Source organism: Pongo pygmaeus, chromosome 16, assembly GCF_028885625.2.
Source record: "Pongo pygmaeus isolate AG05252 chromosome 16, NHGRI_mPonPyg2-v2.0_pri, whole genome shotgun sequence".
Taxonomy (NCBI): Eukaryota; Metazoa; Chordata; class Mammalia; order Primates; family Hominidae; genus Pongo; species Pongo pygmaeus.
In genome coordinates this window covers 48,579,841-48,607,316 of record NC_072389.2, presented here as the reverse complement: position 1 = coordinate 48,607,316, position 27,476 = coordinate 48,579,841, and the positions used below count along the sequence as shown (strand labels likewise).

Sequence of the window (27,476 nt, the reverse complement as noted above, 5' to 3'; positions counted from 1 at the left end):
GGTGTTGCACAGTTCTCAAACCACCCATTTTGGAGAGATGTACTTCATCTTCAGGCAGTAGAGTGGCATGGTGGAAATAAGAGTGGCTTTTTAAATACTGGGATTTGGGCCCTAACTCTGCCTTTACTACTGAGTAAAAACTTGCAAAGTCGACCAGCTTCCTTATTTATACAATGAAATAGGTGGTCTTTTTTGTTTTCCAGGTCTCTCTATGTCTTCTCTGCTGGTGCTCCTCAGGGCACTGTCCCAGACTGTCTTTTCCTCTCAGCCTACACTTCTTATACAATCACATCGTCTTCTATGACTGATCAGTGTAACAGATAGTTTTAATTTTTAGGTCACAGACCTCTCTGTAATCATAAAAGCTATGGACCTTCCAGACAAATGTACAGACATATAACATTTCATGAACCTCCTGAAGCCACCCAAGGGCCCCAGATTAAAAACCTCCAAGCCCCATGCTGATGATTCCATATGTAGATTTAGAGCAAGCTGGAATGCTCTCATGAGCCCCAGGCTCAGCCCACTGAACATTTCCCACAAGTTCCTCAAACTCAACATGCCCCCCATTAGACCCATCTTCTTCCCCGCATACCAGCACTATACACTGCTATCGTCACTACTTGCCCAGCTGCTGAAGGCAGAAACCTGGGTATCATCAATGATTCTTCCCTCTTGACTCATTTCCAAGCACTCACTAAGCCTATTGATTCCACCCTCTAAACATCTCTCACACCTCTTTGCTCTTTTTTCATATTCAATGTTAGTATCTTTGGTTTAGGGGACTATTATTTTCACCTAAGTCTCCCCAACACTCTCTTAACTGATGGACCTGCCTCTAATCTTGATTTTTAAAAAATGATTCCCCACACAGCATCCAGAGTGATTTATCATGAAGTCTGACTGTGGTACCCACTTGCTTAAAATTCAATAGCCCCAACTCTTTTCAGGTTCAAGTACAAATTCATTTCCACTGTTTACATGCACCTTTGTGATCCTGCCTCTGCTTAACTCAAGTTTCATCAAGTACCAACTTAACAGTTTCAAGTACCACCTCTCCCTCACACCATCTCTTATAACATTTTACTTCAGCCTTTACTTGACCATTTCAATTGAATTACTACTGTTTCCCCAAATGAACCATGTCCTTAATGGCCCCTGTACCTTTACACATATCATTCCTTCTGCCTGGATATCTCTTGATGGCTCCTCCCAAACTCTTTGCAATTTAGACATACCTTCCACTGAAAAGCCTTCTCTAGTCACTCCAAGACCCTATCCCATGACCATGTTCCAAGAATACTCATATTTAGTCTTTTCAGAGCCCTTAGCACACTGTAATGTAACTGTTTACTTTTCTATATCTCTTCCCCTAAACTATAAGCTCCTTAGGGACAGACACTACTACTTTTTATTTGTAGCACCTAGAACAATGCCTGGCACATAACAGGCATTCAATGAAATATTGCCACAGGATAAATGAATGAATGGATGAATAGGGACAATGTAGAACTTTGAGGAGTCTAATCAAAACACCAAACTGGCCAGGTACGGTGGCTCACCTGAGGTCAGGCGTTCGAGACCAGCCTGGCCAACATGACAAAACCCTGTCTCTACTAAAAATATGAAAATAAAAAATACGAAAATTAGCCAGGCGTGGTGGCACATGCCTGGTTCCAGGTACTTGGGAGGCTGAGGCAGGAGAATTGCTTGAACCTGGGAGGCAGTGGCTGCAGTGAGCCAAGACTGCGCCATTGCACTCCAGCCTGGGCAATGGGTGAGAATCCGTCTTTAAAACAAACAAACAAACAAACAAACAAAAACTCCAAACTGTATTTAAAATCTAAAATGTAGCTAGCTGCTCCATTAGAGTAGCTATATAAGTAAGACTTATAATCTCTCAAATGCATATATTGGGAAAGAGGAAACAAAAAGAATCCCACAAACATATTTTCTATTTTATAGTCTCACACTAGTTAAGACAAAGCCGAACGTTTACATCCAAAGAATTGATGGAAGGTGCTCAGCTATGAGCTAAGAAGGGATCACCAGAAGATCATTTGTGTGCATGCTTTTCTGACTCCTGGCAGGAGGGTGCTAGGCTGCTTTTTGGGCTCTCACCAAGTCCTGGAGTTCTCTCAGTTGTTTTCCTGTCAGTCCCCCAATGCCCAGATCCTCCTCGTCCTCTTCTGGCTGAGCACTGACATTACCAGAAGATGGACCCTGTTTGATAAAGAATTCTTCATGCTGGTCCAAGAGGAGTCCATGGAGCATCCAGGCTGAGAGCTGTTTATACATGACCCCATGACAAACGGCCAGGATTCTGGGCAGAGTAGAAAGTAAGAGGCTCAGAAGTCACGCTTTAAACTGTTACAGGATAAACAGAGGCCTGAGAATTTGATGAGTCATGAGGGAAATAACCAATTAAGTTAAAAATAATTGTGCTATTTTAATTTAAATGTGGGTGAACTAACTCACTGAATTTCCATATTTGCAGCCTACACAATGAAATCTAAAATGTTCAGTATATGTGCTGATATTTTAGGGAAGACATTTTTTTCCCTTCTTTTATGTAATTTTCAAAACTGATGGGTCCTAAATATGTACAACTGTTTTATAGCAATAAAAAATAAAAATAATTAAAAATTTTTAAAAATCGACTTAATGGAGTCTCTTTTTGGCTAACACAGTATTAAATTTGTTTTATTTTTGTTGGAATCACATAGGGAGAGAATATTCAATACGTGAGTGCCAGGTATACTTGAAAAACTATTATCTAGCAAAATTCAGAAACTAAAACAAAATGCAGAATGGTTGTTGGGGAATAGGATATTCAGATGGTCTCAAAGGATCACCCACCAGAGAGCATATTAATTAAAAAGGGGAAAATGTACCTCTATAGTGGAGCAGCACGTGATGAACTAAGCCAAGTGATCCAACTTCATAACATCCATGATGGGATAAACTTACTTTCTGTGCCTTCTAATATGATGTAATGGGAAATAATATCACCTACATAGTATTCTTGCCAAAAATGTTTAATCCAAAACTAATCATAGGGAAACAATAAATCCAGATTGTGGAACATTATACAGGACGGCTGGTCAGGACTCTTAAAATGTTAGCATCATCCAAAACACCAAGAACAACAAAAGGCAAGGGGACGGTTCTAAATTAAAGGAGACTAAAAAGACATGAGAACAAAATGTAGTATGTGAACACTGATCGGATCCTGGATTGCAAAAAAAGAACAGCTATGAAGGAATTCTGGGGGACAACTAGAAAAATTTGGATATAGTATTACTGAATTAATGTTAACTTTCTTGGGTGTAATATGGAATTGACGTTCTATAAGAGAATCCCTTTTTCTTTTTCTTTTTTTTTTTCCAGACAGGGTCTCACTCTGTTGCCCAGGCTGGAGTGCAGTAGCACGATCATGGCTCACTGCAGTTTTGACCTCCTGGATTCAAGACACCCTCCCACCTCAGCCTCCTAAGTAGCTGGGCCCACAGGTGCACACAGCATGCCTACTTTTTTTGTATTTGTTGAGACGGGGTCTCAATATGTTGCCTGGGCTGGTCTCCTAGGCTCAAGCTATCCACCCACCTTAGCCTCTCAAAGTGCTAGGAATATAGGTGTGTGCCACCATGCCCAGCCAAGAATGCCTTTTTTCTAAAGTGATACAAGCTGACGTATTTAGGGGTTAAGTGTTAGGGTATCTGTGACTACTTTCAAATGATTCTGCAAAAAAAGTTTGTGCATTTCACATATACGTATAGAAGGAGAAAAAGATAAATCAAACGTGGCAAATGTTAACAAATGGTGAAACTAAAGGATATACTAGCATTTGGTTGGTTTTTTTGTTTTTTGTTTTGAGACAGAGTCTCATTCTGTCATCCAGGCTGGATTACAGTGGTGAGATCTCAGCTCACTGCAGCATCAACTTCCTGGGCTAAAGCAATCCTTCTGCCTCAGCTTCCCGTAGCTGGGACTACAGGCAGGCACCACACCTGGCTAATTTTTTTATTTTTGGTACAGACAGGGTCTTGCTATGTTGCCCAGGCTGGTCTTGAACTCCTGGGCTTAAGCAATCCCTCTCCTCAGCATTCCAAAGTGCTGGGATTACAAGCGTGAGCCACTGAGCCCGGCCTACAAGTGTTTTATCTTTCAACTTTTTTGTAGGTTTAAAATTTTTCAAAATAAAAGGTTGGGAGAAAAAGAAATTACAAGAACTTGACTGTGTTGTTTGTAGTATGCTAACTGAATGGAATCTCTCTTTAAAAATATCAAATGTGAAGCTATTTACATTTATGCATTTCTGAGTATGTGGTCTGTAAAGTTTGGTCCCTGCAAACACAGAACAAACATGTACATATAGTATCATCTACATAAGATTTTATATTCTATACACAAAAGTATAATAGAGAATTAAGTCCCTAAGGAATGTTCTGGAGGGTTTACTCATGCAGTGGTTAGAGTGGAGATTAAGAGTTGTGAGTGGCCGGGGCAGTGGCTCACACCTATAATCCCAACACTTTGGGAGGCCAAGATGGGAAGATCGGTTGAGCCTAGGAGTTCGAGACCAGCCTGGGCAAAATAGCAAAGCCTTCTCTCCACAAAAAATTAAAATAAAATAAGAAAACAAGAACAAAACAGAGTTGTGAGTGGCCTCAGGGACCACCTATTACAATTTTTCAATGAATGTCACAATTTTTTTAAAATAAGGAAAATGGATAAACGGAAAGATCAAACAGGCAGTCTTTGATTATACTCTACATATGTTTTCATATAGTTGTAATCACAAGATAAATACAATTTTGTATCATTTGTCAGTACATATTTATATAAAATATTTTACATGTTATAGTACCTACACTTTTAGTGGCTTTATAGTCTATCAAGTGAATATATCATCATTTAAATTTTCTTCTACTGTTGGTAATTTTCTAATTTCCTGATATAGTAGACAACATTGCAATGAACAAGTTTGTACATATAGCTATTTTCTTCTACTAAATAGTTTTGTCAGGATAAAATTCCTAAGAGTGGCATTATGGGATTATAAAGCATAAACATTTTTAAGGACCTTCAATTTGAAAATACCAGCTACTCAAATATACATGTTTAGACATAGCAAGCAACATCTGGCACATGTAATGGAATTCCTGCAAGGATAACAGGATCTAAACATTTAAAAAGATTGTCTCAAGGTCATCCAGGCACCTAAATCCTGGCTTTGACACTCAACACTCTATAGCCCTTTTTGCAAGGCCTGAGCCATAATAAAGGTTACATGGGCTCCTCTGCTCATGGAGCTTTTTCTATCCTGGTCATAAACTTCCCAAGAGGGAAACCTGAAATGACCTGAAAATAAAACATGTGAGAAGTCAAATAATTTGACCACCCACCTCCACCACCAATTCCCAGTTAAGCCATGACTTACTTTTCCAGTGCACTTCGAACAGGAGGCAACCCCCCACAGCTGTGTTTGTAGACTGTTTCCAGGATTTGACAACCATGAATCTGTGGAAAATTGGCCTTGTCAAACTGGATTCCATTCTAAGAGTTCATGCGAGACACATTCTTATTCCATATTCAACCAAGAGGGCACAATCTAGGAGAGACTGGGGATAAACTTTCTCCTAAGATTTACACATAGTGGTTCTCAAAGAGGGACCTCTCTCCCATCAGCAGCATGACCTGGAGACTCATCAGACATGCAAACTCTTGGTTAGAACCCAGCACTCAGTGTTTCCACAAGCCCTCCAGGTGATTCTAATGCACAGTAAAGTGTGAGAACCACTGCACTTAAAGCAACCAGAATCATTTAGAGTTGGAACACCAAAGCCAAGGAAAGCTTTTTATTTCAAGTTAAGGCCCAATTCAGTCTACTTCTAAGGTATATACTTTTTCAAAAATCCTCTGCCTCTATGTTCTTCAGACTTTTTTTTTTTTTTTTTTTTTGAGATGGAGTCTTGCTCTGTCGCCCAGGCTGGAGTGCAGTGGGGCAATCTTGGCTCACTGCAAGCTCTGCCTCCCGGGTTCACACCATTCTCCTCCCTCAGCCTCCCGAGTAGTGCGACTACAGGTGCCCGCTACCATGCCTGGCTAATTTTTTTTGTATTTTTAGTAGACACAGGGTTTCACTGTGTTAGCCAGGATGGTCTCGATCTCCTGACCTCGTGGTACGCCTGCCTTGGCCTCCCAAAGTACTGGGATTACAGGCGTGAGCCACCATGCCCGGTCCCCAGACTTTTATTTTTACCACTTTGAGGTATAATTTACAATGAAATTCACCCATTTTAAGCATACTAATAAACAATTTTTAGTAAATTTCAAACACTGGGCAACCATTACCACAATCCAGTTTTATAACATTTCCACTACTCCAAAAAGCGCCTTTGTGCCTGTTTGCAATCAATCTCCATTCTCAACCCAAACCTAGAATCTTGACCGCCTGATTTTTAAAAACTCTAAAGAGCCTTGGTACACTAGTTTCTCTACCACCATCCTGGCAGGAAAGAAGATTCAGCCATCTGCAATCCCCCTATTTTCCACTCTCCTTCCTACAGCCAGCGGAAGTTGAAGGCCAACTGAGACGTGCAGCTAGGCCTGGCTCCCTAATACTGTCCTCGTTAACTCTATTTGCCTAGAATGTCTCCTTTTATTTTGGGAGAAAGTTTAATCTAGTGGTTAAGAGCACACTCTTTGGAGCCAGATAGAGCTGGGATATAAACCCATTTACTACTATCTGTGTGACGCTGGGCACACCCCTTAATCAACTTAGCCCTTTAGTGGATTGTGTGTGATAATGTATTTAAAGCACTTAGCACAGTGCCTAGTACACAGCAAGTGACAGTGAAAGCTGGATGCTGTTATTTGATGAGGACAATCAGCTTTGAAGGGCCAATGAGCACCCACCACTGGCTTTGCTGGCACAGCACAAACATAGCAGAGCACTTGTTTCTACACTTACACAGTTAAAAATGATGCAGCAATGTGGCAGATTAACTGGTTTACTAGTTATATTAATGAAAATGAACACCCCTAATAAGCTAAGGCACAAATAAAGAGCTTAAAAAAAATGACAACTTGAGCTAAAGATGTTTAATCCATTTGTCCACTTGGTCCAATTGTGGACCAATTCAATAGGACAGCAGATTCTTCTAATATGAAATCTCAAAGCATTTATTCCTCAGAATTATTAACTCTGCCCAGAAAGACATTCTCCTAACTTCTCAATACACCTGATAAAAACTTGTGATAAGAATAGGCATATTTATTAAACATCTGGCTTTCACTCACTGATCTCAAAATTCTCAGAAAACTGCCAGCACACTAACCATAAATCTATTACCTTCCTCCTAAGAATTAACTTTCTGCATCACACCCAACAGTTCTAAACCCTTACTGCAGGTTCCTCTCACCTGCAAACATCCACAGCACTTTTTTTCTTACCCCAACAACATTCTTGGGCACATCTATGAACATTTCCTCTACCTTCTGGACCAGGAGGTGTTTAAAGACAGGGTCATACTTTTGCATTCCTGACACTTAACATGATAACCAAGCAGATATTGTTAAATGAATGAATAAATAAAAACTACTAAAAACTAGGGTCTTCGAAAAATAATGTAAAGCAAAATTAATTAGTAATATTCCCTCAGTGCTTAGCAAAGCAAAAGGAATAAGGAAAGCTCTCACCTTTTGACTTTTAATTTGTTCTACTACAACCATCACAGAGGGAAAAAGAAGCTGGAACTGCAAAGTAGAGAATAATTAGAAGGGTATGTAATCAAATGTAAGGGAAAAAAAATCAACTCGGGAAATGCTTTTGTTTCTAAATAGTTCAACTTAAGATAAAATGGCAATACCACAGAACAGTCAAGATCCAGTATCCTAAGGCAATTTGATGTGGAGGTTCGCTGCAGATAGGAAGAGGATGGCAGAGAGAGGCAGTTTCTTTTTTTTCTTCTTTTTTTTTTTTTTTTTTTTTTGAGACAGGGTCTCACTCTGTCACCCAGGCTGGAGTATAGTGTGGTAGGATCCCAGCTCACTGCAACCTCCACCCCTGGATTCAGGAGATTCTCATGCATTAGCCTCCCGAGTAGCTGGGACTACAGGTGCACGCCACCACAACCGACTAATTTTTGTATGTTTAGTAGAGACAGGGTTTCACCATTTGGGCCAGGCTGGTCTCCAACTCCTGATCTCAAGTGATCCAATCGCCTCGGCCTCCCAAAGTGCTGGGATTAGAGGTGTGTACCACCATGCCCAGTCGGGAAGCAGTGTCTATTTCTGAGGCTGGCATACTTGTTAATAGTGATGTCCATATAGAGCAGTAACATTAGCGTTAATATCAGACATTAAGTTTTAACTATATTTGGAAATCTTTAAACAGTTTTGATCTAGTAAAGCATACAAAATGCACAAAATATAAAATGTTAGGCTCTGAATCCAGAAGAAAAAAAGTTCTCAAAAATAGTATCATAAATTAGATTATTCTAACACTATCAACAGATTGCAAGGCATTTGGTTATTTGGGCAGCATACCTGGTCTAGGGAGTAGTTGACATGTGATATGGAGAGATGGGGATCACCCAGGAACTGCAATAAAAAACTTTGTGATTAGAGCTCCACACAAAATATCTCAAATCTATTTCATCTATGAAAATGAGAAGAGAATCTCATGATGGGCTTAAGTGTTAATTTTAGGCTATCCAGAACTGATAATTTAATCAGGTTATTAATCTTGATTTTCAGGCCATAAAGAAACCAAGCTAGGGGTCTTATAAACTCACTAAAGAGTCTTTGCCATGATCTGTATGCCACTCTGATCACAGGTTGGGCAATCATTGAGAGAACACTGTACCTTCCAGCCATGCAGGCACCTGCTCACTCTTAACTACCTGATCTTATCAAAGGGCATTTCAGATTCAAGAACACGCCCTAATCTACTGTCCCAGAGGTGTTTCCTATATCTCCTCCTTCTTACCTCTTGTTCCAAATCAAGCAGTGCTTGGCGATAAGGCTGCAAAACAGAATCCAGCCCTGTGCAGAAGGCCCTCAGGTAGATTCCATGTAACCCACCTTGGCCCTGTTGAGATGGATGGTGATCCTGAAATCAAACAAACAGAAGCCAACTTCTCAGCTCAGGCCCTGAAACCTTAGAAAGACATTATCAGGCTTGTTTCTTTTAAAAGTTATATAAATAAACCAATTAGAGGCCTTGTCTTCACTTGAATATTTCTAGTGATGAGAAATCCATAACTTATTTCACATGAATTACCGATAAATTCACTGAAAGCTTGACATAGCTCCTGCCCTCTAGAGGTGAAAGCTTGACATAGCTCCTGCCCTCTAGAGGTGAAAGCTTGACATAGCTCCTGCCCTCTAGAGGTGTACACCCACAGAGAACAGGACTCACCTGTTGTTGCACATGGCCCGTGTACTGTTCAATGAACTCAGTGAAGCGAATATAGTCTGTGCCGAGCCGGCAGAGTCGATTCAGGACACTGGTCTCACTGGGGTGGAGGAAAGGGAAGTCCTGCGATACCTGCAGGAAGAGGAACACTGACGAAAACACCGCCAGTCACTGCCCCAACTTTCAGGCGCTTCAAACGCTTCATACTACACATTTATCGTTTTCTTTCTCAAGATGGCCACTTAAGGTGTTAAGTTCTGGATAACAATGTATTTCCAAAGCACTTCAAAGGGGTTCCCTATCCCTGACCCAATTATTTGCTTCTTAAAATAGCTAACACATGCTAAATAATTTAAACAATACAAAATGGTGTACATTAAAAATAAGTCAAGCACCCCAGAAGCAGCCGCTATTACCTGCTTCTTAAGCAATCTTCTAGGGATGGTCTATAAGGATATGGGGGTTTTGACCTGGTTGCAACAAAGTCTCTTTAGCAATATTGCTCAAATGGGGGTCTGCAGACTCGGTGGGTTTCTCAGACATATTCTTAGGATTTACAAATTCCCTATAGAAGTTTTCATTCCAGTAAAAATCTAAAATTAAGCATACCTATTATCTGTAAATGCACCTTATAACTAGCCATATATATTTAGTGTCCATATTTACATTTGTATTTTTAATTTAAATGAAAGCCAAATGATAGCCTAATATGCTATATACAAAGGTTTCACAGCAGTTCAGGTGGAAAAAAGTAGTGGGAAAATATATTCCTTCAACCAACTTTTTAAAAATACTGTGGTAAAATACATATAACAAAATCTATCATTTTAGCTATTTTAAGTATATAGTTCAGTGGTATGAAGAACATTCACACTGTTGTGCAACCAGCACCACCATCCATCTCCAGAACTTTTTTGTTTGCCCCAAATGAAACTCCGTATTCAGCCCCTGCCAAACACCACTGTACTGCCTCTGACTTTGACTACTCTAGCTACCTCATATAAGTGGAATCACTCAGGTCGGGTACAATCACTCACGCCTGTAATCCCAGCATTTCAGGAGGCCGAGGCAGGTGGATCACCTGAGGTCAGGAGTTCAAGACCAGCCTGGCCAACATGGTGAAACCCTGTCTCTACTAAAAATACGAAAATTAGCCAGGCGTGGTGGTGGGCGCCTGTAATGCCAGCTACTTGGGAGGCTGAGGCATGAGAATTGCTTAAACCCGGGAGGCAGAGGTTGCAGCGAGCCGAGATTGTGCCACTGCACTCCAGCCTGGGCAACAGAGTGAGACTCCGTCTCAAAAAAAGTGGAATCATTATTTGTCCTTTTGTGACTGCCTTATTTCACCTCATCCATGTTGTAGCATGTGCCAGAATTTCCTTCCTTTTTAAGCCTGAACAATATTCCCTTGTATGTATATACCACATCTCAATTACCTATTCGTCCCTGCGTTGACACTTGCTTCCACCTCTCAGCTATTGTGAATAATGCTTGGTGAACACGGGTGTACAAATACCTATTGGGTCCCTTTCACTTCTTTTGGGATATACCCTGAAGTGGAACCGCTAGATTGTATGGGAATTTTATATTTAATTTTTTTTTTAGAGACAAGGTTTCACTCTGTCACCCAGACTGGAATACAGTGGTGGGTTCATAGCTCACTGTAACCTTGAACCCCTAGGTTCAACCAATTCTCCCACCTCAGCCTCCAGCGTAGCTAGGACTACAGGCATGTGTCACCATGCCCAGCTAATTAAAAAAAATTTTTTTGTAGAGACGGAGTCTTGCTCTGTTGCGCAGGCTAGCCTCAAACTCCTGGTGTTAACTGATCCTCCAGCCTCACCCATCCAAAGTGCTGAGATCACAAGTGTGAGCCGCTGTGCCTGGCCTTTATTTAATTTTTTGAAGAACTGCCATACCATTTTCCACAATGGCTGTACCATTTTACATTTCCATTACTATATCCCAGGTACTGTGCTAATACTTTGAGATAAAAGAGTGAACAAAATCAGATACAATTACTGCTCCAAAGGAACTTAGCATATTATATGGACAGATATATAATATGGATTATATGTGGATGCCATCTTTATGTGACAGTAAATGAGGTAACAAATAAGTGAAGAAGAATTTTTCTGTTACCGAGTCCATAGAAAATTGATTAGGAATCCAATTAATGTAGATTTTAATGACACAATGCTAATCACATCTTCAAGTTAGTAACTTAAGAGGTTACACAATACGGTGCTTAAGAACCTGGTCTCTTGCCGGGCGCAGTGGCTCACGCCTGTAATCCCAGCACTTTGGGAGGCCGAGGTGGGCGGATCACGAGGTCAGGAGATCGAGACCATCCTGGCTAACACGGTGAAACACCATCTTTACTAAAAAAAAAAATACAAAAAAATTAGCCGGGTGTGGCGGCAGGCACCTATAGTCCCAGCTGCTCGGGAGGCTGAGGCAGGAGAATGGCGTGAACCCAGGAGGTGGAGCTTCCAGTGAGCCGAGATTGCACCATTGCACTCCAGCCTGGGCGACAGAGCGAGACTCCATCTCAAAAAAAAAAAAAAAAAAAAAGAACCTGGTCTCTGGAGCCTGACTGCCTGAGTTTGAATCCTGAGTTGCCTCTTACTTGCTTGAAAGCTTAGGCAAGTTACTACACCTGTCTGTGCCTGTTTTCATACATATAAACTGAAGAAAATAATTGTGAGGATTAAATAAGTTAATACATGTGTAAAGCACACATCCCAACCACATAGCCAGTGCTCAATACACATAAGCAATTTTATATTATTAACAAGACAGCTCTACCAGTTATCAAGTGATACTACTATTAAAATTGGCATTTGAGCGTTTCTTGTTGGCAGAGTTTTCGAAAAGTTCAATATCTAATTATTCTGAAACAGCAAATAATATCTTGAAGTTACTGATACCATTCTATATAACACTGTTATAGGAACAGGCTGAGAAATCCTGCATTAGAATAATGGTCATTTGAACTTATTGATTTGGTAGTTTTGTTTACTTTTAATTTATAAAAATATTTGATTTTATAGTTGTTTAGGAGCATTATGCTTGAGTTTATACCTAGCTTATGTATATACATATTCAATATAATAAAATAATTTTCATTAACACTTGGCACTCATGACAACTTTTCCCTTTACTCAAATGTAAAAGACACTGCTCTGCAAAAAGTATGTAATATTTGCCGTCTTTGTCTTCTTTTCTTCCATCAATACCTAAACACCTGCTATGTGGCAGAAACTGTGCTAGGTGCTCTGGGTAGATGAATGAAGACCACTGGTCTTCGCTCCCAGGGGCAATCTATGCGGGAGAAAGGCTAAAAACAGGTAACAACAATACATTATGAATTGTGACAAATCCTACAAGGGAAATAAACAAGTTGATGGAGAATAATTGGCATCAGGGGAGGATGCTTAAAGATGTGCTCAGAAAAAGTTTTTCTGACAAAGTGACTTTAAAGCTGAGACCTTAAGGATGAAAAGGTAGAAATACCTGATTGATAATTTTTCATAAGAAAGAAAGGAAGTGAAAAGATGAATTACTTGTGGCTGTCTCCCCCACCCCCTCCCTAGCTATCTTTCCTGTACTGTGTTATCTCTTTTTATTTTGGACCATCAGGCACCCACATACTTCCTGAATACTGTCCTCCTATATGCCTGGCATTGTACTAAGTTCTATGGAGAAAAGTGAAACATCGAATTAGTCTTCAAAGACCTACAGGTGAAAGATAACAATTCAAACTCCACCACACAAATCTTCCCCTATTTTTTTCAAAAATCACCTAAACTCCCAAATTCCAAATACACATTCATAAATAATAACGAAAGGAAACTGTTTGATTTATAGGTTTTACAAACTAAGAATGTACTTTTTCTGCTCTTCCACAGTCTATATTGCCAGTTCTCCTAAGAATAGGCATGTCTTGGTGATCAGACGGATCTAGATTTCAATCTTGCCACTACCAGGACTGGCCAGCATAAAGTTTTCTGAGCTTCAGTTTGCTCATTTGTTAACTGGTAGAAACAATACCTAAGTGGACTAAATTATTGAGAGCATTAGATAACATTACTGGAAGCAGAAGCAGGTAAGAGTAGTTCAAATACTGAAGCCAGACAGACCTGGCTTCAAAACTAAGCTCTGTTAATTACTAGCTATGTGACCCCGATAGTTATTTAACTATTCTAAACCTAGCTTAATCTGTAAAATGGATATAGGTGGTTGTGAGGATTAAATAAGATAATGCATACGGAACATCATACATTCTTGGTTACACAAAGGCCCCCTACCAAGTGCTTTACCTAGTGCAGAAATTTTCGGGTAAAGGAGTAATGAGGGAAACACCACACGCTCTCGATTTCATTTATTTCATTCAACAAATTTTACTGAGCGCTTACCATGTGTTTGGGAGCTGTGTATTTGGCCCAGTACTTCAAAACTCAAACAATGCACGTGTGAAAATAAATAGGAGAAAGTGCCTCCCACACTTCTATATCATTCCCCAGCAACTGTCAGACACCTGGACCTCAGGCCCTTTCCTCGCCCCGCCACAGGTGGGGCTCTTCGAGGTCTGCCCTCCGTTTTCTAGCCTAGGCCCGGCCTCTCTAGGTGTCGCATCAGCCTTGATCCTAAGGGGCTGCCCTCCAGTCACCTGTCCAGGGACACGCCCTCAGCCCTGGAAGCCGTGCCCGCTAGGTCCCTCAGCCTACTCCCCTAGGCGCTGGCTCAGGTCCCCGCTCCTGCCCTCCCTGGTTCCCGCGCTCTGCGCCGGACAGTACCTGCAGGCCACTCCGCTTATTCCAGGTGAAAATGGACCCAGGGTACCCGCTCAGAGCCAAGAGTAGTTCGTGGATCATTCCCACGGCGGACCTCGAGTCCCTGGTTATGACACCCCCTCCTCCAGCGCACCTCCAGGCGACCACGAGGGGAGTGCTTCCCCTTCCACACGCGCGCCGGCCCCTGGGTCGGGCGGTTTGTGCCGAATCAACCCACCGAGACAATCGCTGCGGCGGAGCGGACGGGAAGCTGGGAAGGGGTCGCGGGGGAGTCCCGGAAGTTCGGCGGCTCCACGGGGTCCACCCGCTACTCCCGCCCGGGCTCCGCGGAGACTGAGTCGCGGTCGCTGCCCTCGCGCATGCGCCCTCGGTGCCCCGAGCCGGCCGCTCGGACTTCCGGTTTGGGAGCTGTACTTGGGAGGCTGGAGAGCCGGGGCCAGAGCCGGGGCCGGGGTCGGATCCCGAGTGGGTGAGGCTGGCCCGGAGGCAAGGATGCGAGGGGGTTGAGGGGCAGCTCGAGAGGTAGACTCTCCCAGGGGTGGGCTGGAGGGCGCCCTCAGGGCTCCTTAGCCGGGTCAGAGGCCTCTGGAGGGACTGCACGACAGCTCCGGGTTACCCGGCCGCAGGGAGCGGAGACAAAAGAGGCCAGAATCCCGCAGCCGCCGCTCCTTGAGCTGAGAGCTCTGCGTCCGCGAACCAGCAGCACCTGGAGCCTCTGGCCGACACCCGAGCCAGTCCTCAGGAAGCTCGTTACTACTGCCCCTCGGACTCCGTCTCTCCAGCGCAATGTGACTCTCCCCAAGCCCCCTCGGTCCTCGCTTTGGAGCCAAAACCAGCTTCTCTCCTTGCGCGAGGTTTTCCGACAGGTAGCTCCCTAATCCTTGCTGAGCGGCTACTACTACGCGGGGAAAACAAAGACCCGAGATTCTGGACGTGATTTTTGCCTGGGGTAGGCTTTGGGAGTTGTGCAGCCCGAAGGGGCGGGGCGGACGCAGAAGGCCTCGGGAAGGACTGCGCAGATACTGGGGGAGATCAGCTGCGACCAGCTGGACAGAGGCTTTTTGTTGCCTTCAAGCAGGATGGTGACTTGTCTTTAGATCCTCTCGAACTCCAGCTCTTCTATATGGTTCGGACTCACTGTGCAACATTGGCCAGGGAAGTTAAATGGGATCGGATTTAGAGGAGGTGGGAGAGGGGCAGACAGTACTTTTATTCTCTGCTGCTTCCTGGGGCTGCCCTGGAAGTCAATCAGAAAAGCAGCTTTTGCAAAATCTATTTACTGAAGATTGTGCTACCTCAGAAGGCCACTCGGAGCACATGGGAACGCAGGCCAGCTCTGGCAAGACTTTAGACATATGAATGTATTCCTTCCGATAGTGCCATCTTTCTCTGCCCTAGGAAGAAACTCCTCTTACAGCCATCTGCAGGGGATTCTCCAAGGACATGGGAAGACAGATGTAAGCCCTGGAACCCAGACTCTTAAGCGAAGGGAAGCTGCTTTCTGCTGTTAATGATGGCCAAATCCGCTCTAAGAGAGAATGGCACTAACTCTGAAACCTTCCGACAGCGTTTCAGGAGATTCCATTACCAGGAGGTGGCTGGGCCGCGGGAGGCTTTCAGCCAACTCTGGGAACTTTGCTGTCGGTGGCTAAGGCCGGAGGTGCGCACCAAGGAGCAGATTGTAGAACTGTTGGTGCTAGAGCAGTTCCTGACCGTCTTACCTGGGGAGATCCAGAATTGGGTACAGGAACAATGTCCAGAAAATGGAGAGGAGGCAGTGACTCTCGTGGAAGATTTAGAAAGAGAGCCTGGAAGACCTGGATCTTCGGTGAGAAGGGAGGGGGAATTCAAATTCAAAAGTGTGATATTGGGTGGAGGGCTAAATTAAGATATAGACAGGCTTAAAGAGGGACACAGTCTCCCTTGGTGAGGCTTATACTTCTGGTCTGGTATAGGTAACTTTTTCAGATAGTGCTTGTCTGGAGATGCTTCCTGGGTGTACCTTCACCTACCCTGTCATAATGAGTTTTTCCTAGTTTTATAGTTTCTTAATAGGGAAGAAAGGGGATTTTTTTTTTTCAGCCTGAAGGTGGGTTTACTATTTTGATCGTTTCCTTCTGGAGTTTCAACTGCTTTAAGCTAATGGCAATGGAATAAGACCCTTGTTCACGTTAACCTCCCTCACCCCTACAACCCTGGCCATGGCCCTGAAAGATGATCTCTTTTAGGGTATTAAATAATCTCCTCTGGGAATGCCCCTCATTATGATCTTGCAGTGACAATTAACGGGGGTTGTTTCTAGGTCACAGTCTCTGTGAAGGGGCAGGAAGTGCGCTTGGAGAAGATGACACCCCCGAAATCATCACAAGAGTTATTAAGTGTTCGGCAGGAGTCAGTGGAACCCCAGCCCAGGGGTGTACCCAAGAAAGAGAGGGCAAGAAGCCCAGACCTGGGACCACAGGAGCAGATGAACCCAAAGGAGAAGCTCAAACCTTTTCAAAGGAGCGGTGAGGAGTAGATTCATATGGGAAGATAGACTGCCATTTCAAGTTGGGAAGTAGGGTTGGGAATAGTGAGTGGGAAAGCGATTTCAGGAGTAAGTGGAAATTGCAGAATATGTGGTTGTTGACATGTAGTTTAGCCCTCTGGTATTCTTATATTACCTCTTGATAAGTCCACCAGAGAATGGCTCCCTGGTTTTTATCAGAACTTGGAATTATTTTATTTCCTTTTGGTAATGATGATAGTAGGTCATTATTTTCTAGATAAAAATTCTTTTCTATACTTGAAGGCACATCTTCCTTTTGGTTGTTTTCCATCTTCAAATTAAACTATATTTGTTACCTTAAGCTTTCCCCCAGAAGATCCATTCTTTAAACCTAAGTTTCTGTTGCTCTCTATTGGAACCTTTAAGTTCTCCAAATATCATGTTAATTGTGGGGAACTAAATTATGTTTATTATTTTCCTGAAAGTCTGTTAGAAGCTAAGTAAGAATTTTACTTCAGAATCTTGCAATGTCTTGTATCAGTATAGCCCAACCTGTTATATTTTTTTGTTCACCTGGTAACTTCCAGGACTCTGATAGCTTTCCCCAATACCTTTATACTTAGTTGATTATTCTTGTACTTGATTTTTCTAGAACTTGTTTTTCTTCTTTGTAGTCTATTGATCTCCATGTTGTATGCTTTTTTCCTGTTACCATTTCACTTAAAATTTGTTGAGGTTGTTTTGAATTCTGATCTTATCATCCAAGACAATGGCCTTCTCAGCCAGTTTGGTAATGGTCTGTTTAGTCACCCAGATGAAATCCCTGAATCTCACACACAGACTTGCAGAGTTCATCAGTTTCTGGACACCTGTCAAGGTGCTCAACACCTTGCAGGGTACTCTGCAATAAGAAAATGTGCCTGTCCTCAAAGAACTTAAAAACATGATTGAGAACACTATAGCTAACTCTTAAGTATGTGCCGAATATGAACTGTACTGAAACAGTGCCAGACAATGACTTGCCCAATTGTGTGAGTACCGTATGGGTTTGTCAGAGTGCGAGATGAGGGAGGGCTGTCGGTAAGGCTTCTTGAGGGCACTGGCAAATACAGCCTCTTGAAAGATGGGCTGAAATTGGATAGGAGGAATTAAAAGTAAAGGCACAGAGTGGTGAACAACAGTGTGCTGTGTTCTGGAGGGAAGAGTCTGACAGGAATGGGTATGGTAGGCACTAAGGTTAAGGTTCACCAGGGTAGCATGTGCACTGAGGAAGCAAGCAAGAGCCTGCGGTTAGGTAGAACAGTGACTGCTGCAATTATCTGGGTGTGAGAGGATAAGTAGTCTGGACTTGGATGGTGGCAGTGGGAATAGAGAGGAAAGACTACTAAGGTAAACATCTTTAGAACTTGGTGACTGACTGAAGGAAATGGATAAGGTAAAGACAGTCTTCTCTCGCTTCCCCCTTGAAATCATGCCATGTTTAATTCTGTAGCCCCAAGTGAAGAACAATTATTCCCAGCAGTACTAGGACCTGCCTACAAATAGGAGAGCTTGGAATAGAATTATCTGCTCTGAACACACAACAGAATCCTTTCCTCTCTTGTCACCCTGCTCTGGAAAATAAAACATTTCTCATCCTTTAGGGTTTCCTGTATTTTCCCCACCTTTTTCAGCCCACTGAACTTTCTGAAAACATTTCCCTAGACACTTTGTTTATAATCCTCTTGGATGAAAAAGGTATGACTGAATTTCAAGATTTTTGTGATAATCAGTCCAAACTGTGACAACTTTTGTTTGTTTCCCTGCAAGCAGGATTTCCATTTCCTAAATCCAGTGTGGTCTCCAGGTTGGAGCAAGGAGAGCCATGGATCCCAGATCTGCTGGGCTCCAAGGAGAAAGAACTTCCAAGTGGCAGCCACACAGGAGACAGACGAGTGCATGCTGATCTGTTACCATCCAAGAAAGATAGAAGAAGCTGGGTGGAACAGGATCACTGGAGCTTTGAAGATGAGAAGGTGGCAGGTGTGCACTGGGGCTATGAAGAGACCAGAACGCTCCTCGCAATTCTCAGCCAGACTGAGTTTTATGAGGCTCTCAGAAACTGTCATAGGAACAGCCAAGTGTATGGGGCTGTGGCTGAGCGGCTCAGGGAATATGGCTTCCTCCGGACCCTGGAACAGTGTCGGACCAAGTTCAAAGGTCTCCAGAAGAGCTATCGGAAAGTCAAGAGCGGCCACCCACCTGAGACCTGCCCCTTCTTTGAAGAGATGGAAGCCCTGATGAGTGCTCAGGTCATTGCTCTGCCCAATAATGGCCTGGAAGCAGCAGCTTCTCACTCTGGCCTGGTAGGCAGCGATGCTGAGACTGAGGAGCCAGGGCAGAGGGGCTGGCAGCATGAGGAGGGAGCAGAAGAGGCTGTGGCTCAGGAGTCTGACAGTGATGACATGGATCTAGAGGCGACCCCCCAGGACCCCAACTCAACTGCACCTGTTCTGTTCAGAAGCCCAGGTGGTAAGAAGCTTTTCTTCTTGGAGTTTTGGAATTAGACTTGGGGAACGAAGAGACTGCATGTGGGGTCAGAAGGCTTAATGTCACATGCCAGCTTTGCCACTTAGGGAACTCAATTCTTTGTGTGTATTTCATTCTCTTTTATGGGAAAATCAGTGAGATAATTGGGAATAATTTAGATTTTTAAAAGAAATACACTCAGAAAATTCAGCCCTGAGAAGGAGTATCATTCCTTCCATTTCTTTACTAAACTATTTTTTTCTCTGATTTTAAAATCATTGCAGGCTCACTGAGAAAAATGTGGCACAATATTATCTTTAAGTAGAACCAGTGTTGATTGAGTATGTCATATGAACTTGATGTTTTACATATTTTATCTTTTACTTCCCCAAAGCTCAAAGTCAGTTTATTATATTCGTTTTTACTTAGAATAGTACAGTGAAGAATTGTCCAAAGTTGGGGAAACATTTTTTTCTTTAAAAATTTTAAAATATATTTAAAACAGAGACAGGGTCTTGCTGTGTTGCCCAGGCTGATCTCACTGGGTTCAAGCAGTCCTCCCACCTCAGTCTTCTGAGTAGTTAGGACTACAGGTGTGAGCCACCACACTGAGCTGGGAAACATCAAAGTTTCCTCTGAGGTTCATAGTATACATTGGCATCTTAACAGGATTGAGAAGTCCTACAGTGAGAAAGCTTGTTTAACACTCTATTTAAATATTCTTGCCTATGGAATCCTTTTTAAAGTATCATTTACTACCATTAATGTAATTGGTACAACTATGCTGTTATGGAAAGAGCACCAAGGTATGACTCAAGAGGCTTAGATTCTAATCCTGATGACCACTAATCAACTGGGCGACCTTGAGCAGTTATCTAACCATTCTAAGCTTCCATTTCCTCAAGTGTAAAATGGGGCAAAGCAGGAGGACTACATTGCTAAAGTTGCAGATCCTTTGTGAGCAGTGGTCTTTTCCTTCTATTTTTTGTGACATGCATGATCTTATTTTAGTTCTGTTCTAGCTTTCTGGTCTTTGTGTCTTCTGCTTTTTCATTTCTCTTTATTTTTCTTCTTGTTTTCTTCATTCTCTTATTCCTTTTTTGTTGCAGACACAAATATATGTAGGTTAATTAAACGTGACACATGTGCTAAATGTTATTTTCATTATCTTTGTTCTTTCACGTTTTTTTTTTTTTTTTTGAGACAGAGTCGCTTTGTTGTCCAGGCTGGAGTGCAGTGGTGTGATCTCATCTCACTGCAACCTCCACCTCCCCAGTTCAAGCGATTCTCGATTCTCATGCCTCAGCCTCCCAAGTAGCTGGGACTATAGGTGCACACCACCACGCCTGGCTAATTTTTCTGTGTTTTTAGTAGAGACGGGCTTTCACCATGTTGTCCAGGCTGGTCTCAAACTCCTGGCCCCAAGTGATCCACAGGGATTACAGGCATAAGCCACTGTGCCTGGCCAGCTTCTTTTTTATATGGCTAAACAGAATTTGTAAATAAAGGTCTCTGTGAAATTGCTAAAGGATATAAAGAAGCAAAACATTCTATACTGAGTTTGTGGATTTTGGAAACATGAAGTATTTTTACTTTTTCATCTAGGAGCCTGAGCTTAGGTGAATTCTCATGATGCAGATGATAGGACTGAGGAATTCAGGCTCTAAAGCTCTGGATTAAGTGGTGCTGAAATTTCTCTTCTGGTGGCAGGTGTACACTGGGGCTATGAAGAGACCAAGACTTACCTTGCAATTCTTAGTGAGACCCAGTTTTATGAAGCCCTCCGGAACTGTCACCGCAACAGCCAGCTGTATGGAGCAGTGGCTGAGAGGTTATGGGAATATGGCTTTCTTAGGACCCCGGAGCAGTGTCGGACCAAGTTTAAAAGCCTGCAAACCAGCTATCGGAAAGTTAAGAATGGCCAGGCACCAGAGACCTGTCCCTTCTTTGAAGAGATGGATGCTTTGGTGAGTGTCCGGGTTGCTGCCCCACCCAACGATGGCCAGGAAGAGACTGCTTCTTGCCCCTTCCAGGGGACCAGTGAGGCTGAAGCTCAGAAGCAAGTCGAGGAGGCAGACGAGGCCACAGAGGAAGATTCTGATGATGATGAAGAGGATACTGAGATACCCCCAGGGGCTGTCATAGCCCGTGCTCCAGTGTTATTCCAAAGCCCCCGTGGTAAGATTCTTTCAGTATTATGGTATAAATAACAAAGGGAAGATAATGGGACTTAGGAAAAATATCATCTGATTGAGAACTGGCCTCTACGCCCAGCTTTCATGGATTCTTCTTGTGACCACCCATATTTCTTGTCTATTAAAGCAGCTCACTGAGGGGATATAAATTATTTATGTGACTTGCCTCCCCACACTAGAGCATCAATCTGAGATAGCTGCACATTGTGAATCTGCTGTGATTTATTCATGAACCACTAGGTTTCCAACCAGTTTACTAAGCAGGGAATCTGAAAGCTCACATTTCTCAAGTAGCATGTCATGTACCCACAGTAGGATGAAGTTGATTTAAAAGTTCATTCTCTTTTATATGTTTTCTTCTAGTTTCAGCTCATATACCAGCTGTATGTCTGCTTTATTCACATTTATGAAAACCTGATAACTGTTGTTCACTTTTACGAATCTGAGGTTCCTGAGAGAACTGACCCTTTGAATCTTAGCTGCTAGATAAGAAAAAAATACTTCACAAGGGCTTCCCTCCTTGTGAGAAGAGTTCTGATTTTAGAGTCATATATGTGTACGTATGTGAATCTGGGCTCTGTTGTTTACTAGTTAAGTGACTTAGAGAAAGTTACTTAAGGCTGGGCATGGTGGCACATGCCTGTAATCCCAGCATTTTGGGAGGCCGAGACGGGCGGATCACCTGAGGTCAGGAGTTGGAGAACAGCCTGACCAACACGGTGAAACCCCATCTCTATTAAAAATACAAAAAATTAGCCAAGTGTGGTAGCGTGTGCCTGTAATCCCAGCTACTCGGGAGGCTGAGGCAGGAGAATCGCTTGAACCTGGGAGGCAGAGGTTGCAGTGAGCTGAGATTGTGCCATTGCACTCCTGCCTGGGCAACGAGTGAAAAAAAAAGTAACTTAACCCCCAAGTTTGCTTATATATTAAGACCTACCTCATGGGGTTGATGTAAATGAGGTACTGTGCACAGTGCCTGGCACATAGTAGCCATTTAATAAATAATAGTTTTCATTTTCATAAGTCTTTAAGATCAGCATTCTTTAATGGTGTTCCCTGGAATATCAATTCCATGGGGTATTAATATATTCTACTAAAAAATAACTTATAGGTTTGGGAAGATGGTAAATACCCCTCTTGGAGGCTCACAATACATATTCACATATTTAACATTCTAAGATTTATTTAATCTAGTGAATATTTCATGAAATATCTCATAAGACTAGGCTTCTGGGTAGAAATACTGTCTCAGGAGGTACAAACATGGGCTGATACTCAACATGCTTTTACTCCCAGATTTAGTCTAGGGAATATGGGATTCAGAGTTTACCTGAAATATCTGAATAAATGCAAATTTGCATAGCCTAGGCCCAAAAAAGCCAGGCATTTGGTTCTTAAGGCCTTTTGGTTCTTTTAAAGACTACATATTTTTCTATCCTGTTTTTACTTCCAATGTATATTGGAATGTGAGGGGAAGGGGACTCATGAAGCGCCTCTGGATATAAAAGTTTCCAAAAATGTTTTCCTGAGCATGTCCTTCTAAACCTTTTAGTTACTGGTGAAGAACATGAATAAGAATACTATGACAGACCCGAGATGTGGCAAAAATACGTATTAGAAAGTGTCTTTCCTGTAGAAACATGGAAATTATTTTACCTAAAACCTGGTGGTTTTCCATGCTGTACTGAGAGGATTTTCCAAAGATCCTAGGTGACCAAGAGGAGTTAAAATATATATTATTCAGGCCCTATGTAGATAAGAAGCACATGATAGGTTAACAAGTAGAGAAGTAAAACATTGGGATTTTAATAAGATAATGGTAGTTATTTGAGATCTAGGGCTCCCTAAATTTTATCTTTAATCATGTGGTGTAATGCTTGTTTTTCCCAAGTTTTACATTCCTGTGACACATATGATTAAGAAAATAGATAACTTCTAAAATTCTGTTTTACATCAGGTTTTGAAGCTGGATTTGAGAATGAAGATAATTCAAAACGGGATATTTCTGAGGAAGTACAACTGCATAGGACATTACTTGCAAGATCTGAAAGGAAAATTCCCCGGTATCTTCATCAGGGTAAAGGCAATGAGAGTGAGTGTAGATCAGGAAGACAGTGGGCAAAGACCTCAGGGGAGAAAAGAGGAAAACTGACACTCCCAGAGAAGAGCTTAAGTGAAGTCCTAAGTCAACAGAGACCTTGCTTGGGAGAGAGACCCTATAAATATCTCAAATACAGCAAAAGCTTTGGTCCAAATTCCCTTCTCATGCATCAGGTATCCCACCAGGTGGAAAATCCATATAAATGTGCTGATTGTGGGAAAAGCTTCAGTCGGAGTGCACGACTCATTAGACACCGGAGAATCCACACTGGAGAGAAACCTTATAAATGTCTTGACTGTGGAAAAAGTTTCCGTGACAGTTCAAATTTCATCACCCATAGGAGAATCCACACAGGAGAGAAACCTTATCAATGTGGTGAGTGTGGGAAATGCTTCAATCAGAGCTCAAGCCTTATCATTCACCAGAGAACCCACACAGGAGAAAAGCCCTATCAATGTGAAGAGTGTGGAAAAAGCTTCAATAACAGTTCTCATTTTAGTGCACATCGGAGGATACACACAGGAGAGAGACCCCATGTGTGTCCTGACTGTGGAAAGAGTTTCAGTAAGAGTTCTGACTTACGTGCACATCATAGAACCCACACAGGAGAGAAACCCTATGGGTGTCATGACTGTGGCAAGTGCTTCAGTAAAAGCTCTGCCCTTAATAAGCACCGAGAAATCCATGCACGGGAAAAGCTTCTGTCACAGTCAGCTCCTAAGTAAGCCCCTGAGGATATATAAAGGAAAGAGGCTCAATAAATGTATTGTTTAGAAAGTCTTCCAATAGTGAGATCCATCTACTATTCTATGTCCAGTTAGCTTAGGAAATTCACTTTAGGATTTATGCCACTGTTTGTTCCTTGTTTTTCCTGATCTAGAGTCAAATCCCCAAGGCAGTCTAAAGAATGAAAGGAAGATTTCAGTCCCTCTCCTTGCCTGCATCTGAACTGATGGATAACATCTTTTACCTCTCAGTGTCTATGGTGTTCCCTTAATATAAGCAGAGAGGACATGGTAATAGATCCTATGAATTTGATAAGCATCCTTCTTTACTCATTCTGTCATTCAGCTGCATTTTGACAGGAAAAACCCATTACATTTCAAGAAGAAGTTATGAGACTTTGCCCATTAGATGAGTCTAGCTCTTTTTTTTTTGGAGATGGAGTTTTGCTCTTGTTGCCCAGGCTGGAGTGCAATGGCACGATCTCAGCTCACTGCAACCTCTGCTTCCTGGGTTCAAGTGATTCTCCTACCTCAGCCTCCCAAGTGGCTGGAATTACAAGCATGCGCCACCATGCCCAGCTAATTTTGTATTTTTAGTAGAGACGGGGTTTCTCCATGTTGGGCAGGCTGGTCTCAAACTCCTGACCTCAGGTGATCTGCCTGTCTCGGCCTCCCAAAGTGCTGGGATTACAGGCATGAGCCACTGCGCTGGGCTTTTTTTTTTCGAGATGGAGTCTCACTCTGTCGCCCAGGCTGGAGTACAGTGGCATGATCTCAGCTCACTGCAATCTCTGCCTTCTGGGTTCAAACAATTTTCCTGCCTCAGCCTCCTGAGTAGCTGGGATTACAGCCACCTGCCACCACACCCGGCTAAATTTTGTATTTTTAGTAGAGATGGGGTTTCACCATGTTGGCCAGGCTGGTTTTGAACTGACCTTGTGATCTGCCTGCCTAGGTCTCCCAAAGTGCTGGGATTACAGGTGTGAGCCAATGCACCCGGCTTAGCTATTCTTTATACAATAATGGAAATGCTAAAATGAATGACTCTTCCTGCTCACTTAAACCTGTGCTCAAAATGACATATTTGTCAGGCACCCTCTTCATTTACCTTAAAGAAGGAGAGTTTAATGTCCATCTTGGTTCTGCCCTATGAATCATCTTGTCAAGAACAGGTGTTCTTATGCAGAAACAATGAAAACCTTATACTGAAGTGTGAACCCTGGATTTCTTAGTTTCTTCTGAGTCCTAGAAGAAGGGTTGGAATAGAATAATACATTTACAGGATTTAGGTTGGTTTTCTTTCTGCCCAGTCTCATCTGAATTTCATCTGTCCCTTGTGGTCCAGAAGTTCCACAGAGCAAGGCAGCTGCATGTGGTGACAGGTAGAGCAGTTAAAGCTGCAAACAGGGACTCGTCCATATTCCACACACCTAGTATAGTGTTATGCCCTCATGGGCACTTACCTGCAATAAGCAGAAGCCACTGCCACATTCCCACGTATTAGGAAAATGGACTACTGTGTGCGAACAGGCCCTTTACCCTAATGGCAGGGAAGATGGATTATCTTTGGCCAGTGGAGCTGCCAATCTAGACATACACATTCAGCTGAATACAATTAAAAGCAGTTCTTTAAATGCAAATATAATTACTCATCTTTATAATACAATAGTATTAACTGCCCATATGCTCATAGTATGATGAGCCCTGTATAGCACAAGATCAACAAGTCCTCTCCTTGTCCTTACAATCTAAAGCAGATGACACTGACATGGACAACCAAGTGCACATGCATAGTTGCAGCAGTTTTAGAGAAATCTAGAAAGCTAGGTAGCAACACTATGCATAAATGTTGTGGTCCAATGCATTAGTTTGCTGTAACAAAAATCTGGGAGATATTTTTTCTCTTTATTCAGGAAGGCTTCATGAAGCAGGAAGTGTTCAAAGGAGGGAAGGTTACTGGTTAAATTATGATAGGAAGAACTTCCCATAACTAGTTGCAAAATTGAGTGCTGGGTGGGTTGAGGAACGGGAAAATAGGGGAGCAAGGTGTTTTGTGTAGATGGAACAAAGGGCAAAGGATAGACTGTAAGGAAGGCCAGATAAAGCTTGGAGTAGTATGAGAACTTGAGGAATAGTATGATATGGGCTGTGCAGCAGGCAGAGAGAATCACCTTAGCTGAAACATGGGTGTTAGGAGCAGACCATGAGGTGGTAGAACCATCATCTATAGTAAATCAGATACTGTGCTATAACTACCGATAAGGAAACAGCTGACTGGCACTGAAAGAATAAGCAGTTTTAGGGGACTAGCTCCTATGGGAGATAAAGGTCAGAAATCATAATATCTGATGAAGATATTTTGATGAGCAGGTGAGAAGAAAGATAAACATGGCCAGATGGCCAAGGACTGGGATAAGTAGCCGTTTCACATTCAATTAGAATTCTATGGCTAGAATAAGATCAGGGGGAGCAGTAGGAAGATATAGCATTCTATAATTCATAGCTTGTTGTGTTAGAGATTAATTAGGATTCTGCTGTTGAATCTTGGTACAAAATAATATTTATTAGGAATTAAGGGAAGATGGTACTTCTGTTATGTTGCCTAAGCAGACAGGAAGCTACAAGAAACACCAGTCTGAAGTAGTGCCTCAGGATCTGAGATGATTTAGGAAGTGTGCTGTAATGTCAAAAAAAAAAAAAAAAATTACTGTCTTTAGTATATCTATGTATAGTCTCGTGGGAAAAGCATTGGTTGGGATATCAACAGATACTCTGGTTCCAGATGTCTTGTAAGTTAACCTGCCTCCATTTCCCTTTCTGTAAAGCAAAATAATGTTTACACCTAATCTGTTTCTCAGGGATACCATATTAATAAAAATTATGTCTATAAAGTGCCTGGTGTTTCTTCAAGTGTTTATGTGTGTGTGTATATATATACACAAATTACGATCAAGTTGTGGAGGGTAGGAAAAGACCAATCTTTCTTTTTTTTAACTCCTTGTGTGGGTTTACTAGAAGTATGCTTATCTGAATCTTTATATTCTAGAAAGAGGAATAAGTCAGATTGTGGTAAAAGGGAAATTAGAATGCAAATCCTTCCTTTGTACCTCTATCCATATCCACAATAAATTAGGACCCAAGATAACTGGCATGCAGAGCCTTATTTTTTAAGTTTTTATTTGTTTTTTAGAGATAGGATCTCACTCTGTTGCCCAGGCTGGAGTGCAGTGGTGCCATCA

The 27,476-nt window shown here is 42.3% G+C and overlaps 2 protein-coding genes across 7 annotated transcripts in view; one reads left to right on the top strand and one right to left on the bottom strand.

Moving 5' to 3' along the window:
* The window catches only part of TUBGCP4 (tubulin gamma complex component 4), a 35,683-nt gene extending 20,528 nt beyond the window's left edge, over positions 1-15,155 (bottom strand). For 2 of the 4 annotated variants that reach the window (XM_054452186.2, XM_054452187.2), the window contains exons 1-7: positions 14,224-14,354; positions 9,428-9,556; positions 8,996-9,118; positions 8,554-8,607; positions 7,705-7,761; positions 5,444-5,523; positions 2,122-2,323 (exon numbers count right to left, since the gene is read on the bottom strand). In XM_054452186.2, coding sequence (XP_054308161.1) covers positions 2,122-2,323; positions 5,444-5,523; positions 7,705-7,761; positions 8,554-8,607; positions 8,996-9,118; positions 9,428-9,556; positions 14,224-14,301 — 723 coding nt within the window. In that variant the 5' untranslated portion in view covers positions 14,302-14,354. Of the gene's footprint in view, positions 1-2,121; positions 2,324-5,443; positions 5,524-7,704; positions 7,762-8,553; positions 8,608-8,995; positions 9,119-9,427; positions 9,557-14,223 lie in introns of all 4 variants that reach the window. The other 2 variants (XM_054452184.2, XM_054452185.2) reach the window with 2 other exon arrangements.
* On the top strand, positions 14,584-27,128 carry ZSCAN29 (zinc finger and SCAN domain containing 29). 3 transcript variants are annotated; one of them, XM_054452180.2, is made up of 5 exons: positions 14,615-16,048; positions 16,523-16,727; positions 18,521-19,219; positions 20,927-21,394; positions 23,369-27,128. In XM_054452180.2, the coding sequence occupies exons 1-5, from the start codon at positions 15,731-15,733 to the stop codon at positions 24,235-24,237; spliced, it is 2,559 nt and encodes an 852-aa protein (XP_054308155.1). In that variant the 5' UTR covers positions 14,615-15,730; the 3' UTR covers positions 24,238-27,128. The 3 variants fall into 3 exon arrangements, with proteins under 3 accessions (XP_054308158.1, XP_054308155.1, XP_054308157.1); XM_054452182.2 differs by having other exon boundaries at positions 15,917-16,048; positions 18,555-19,219; XM_054452183.2 differs by lacking the exon at positions 16,523-16,727 and having other exon boundaries at positions 14,584-16,048.
* The last annotated feature ends 348 nt before the right edge of the window (positions 27,129-27,476 follow it).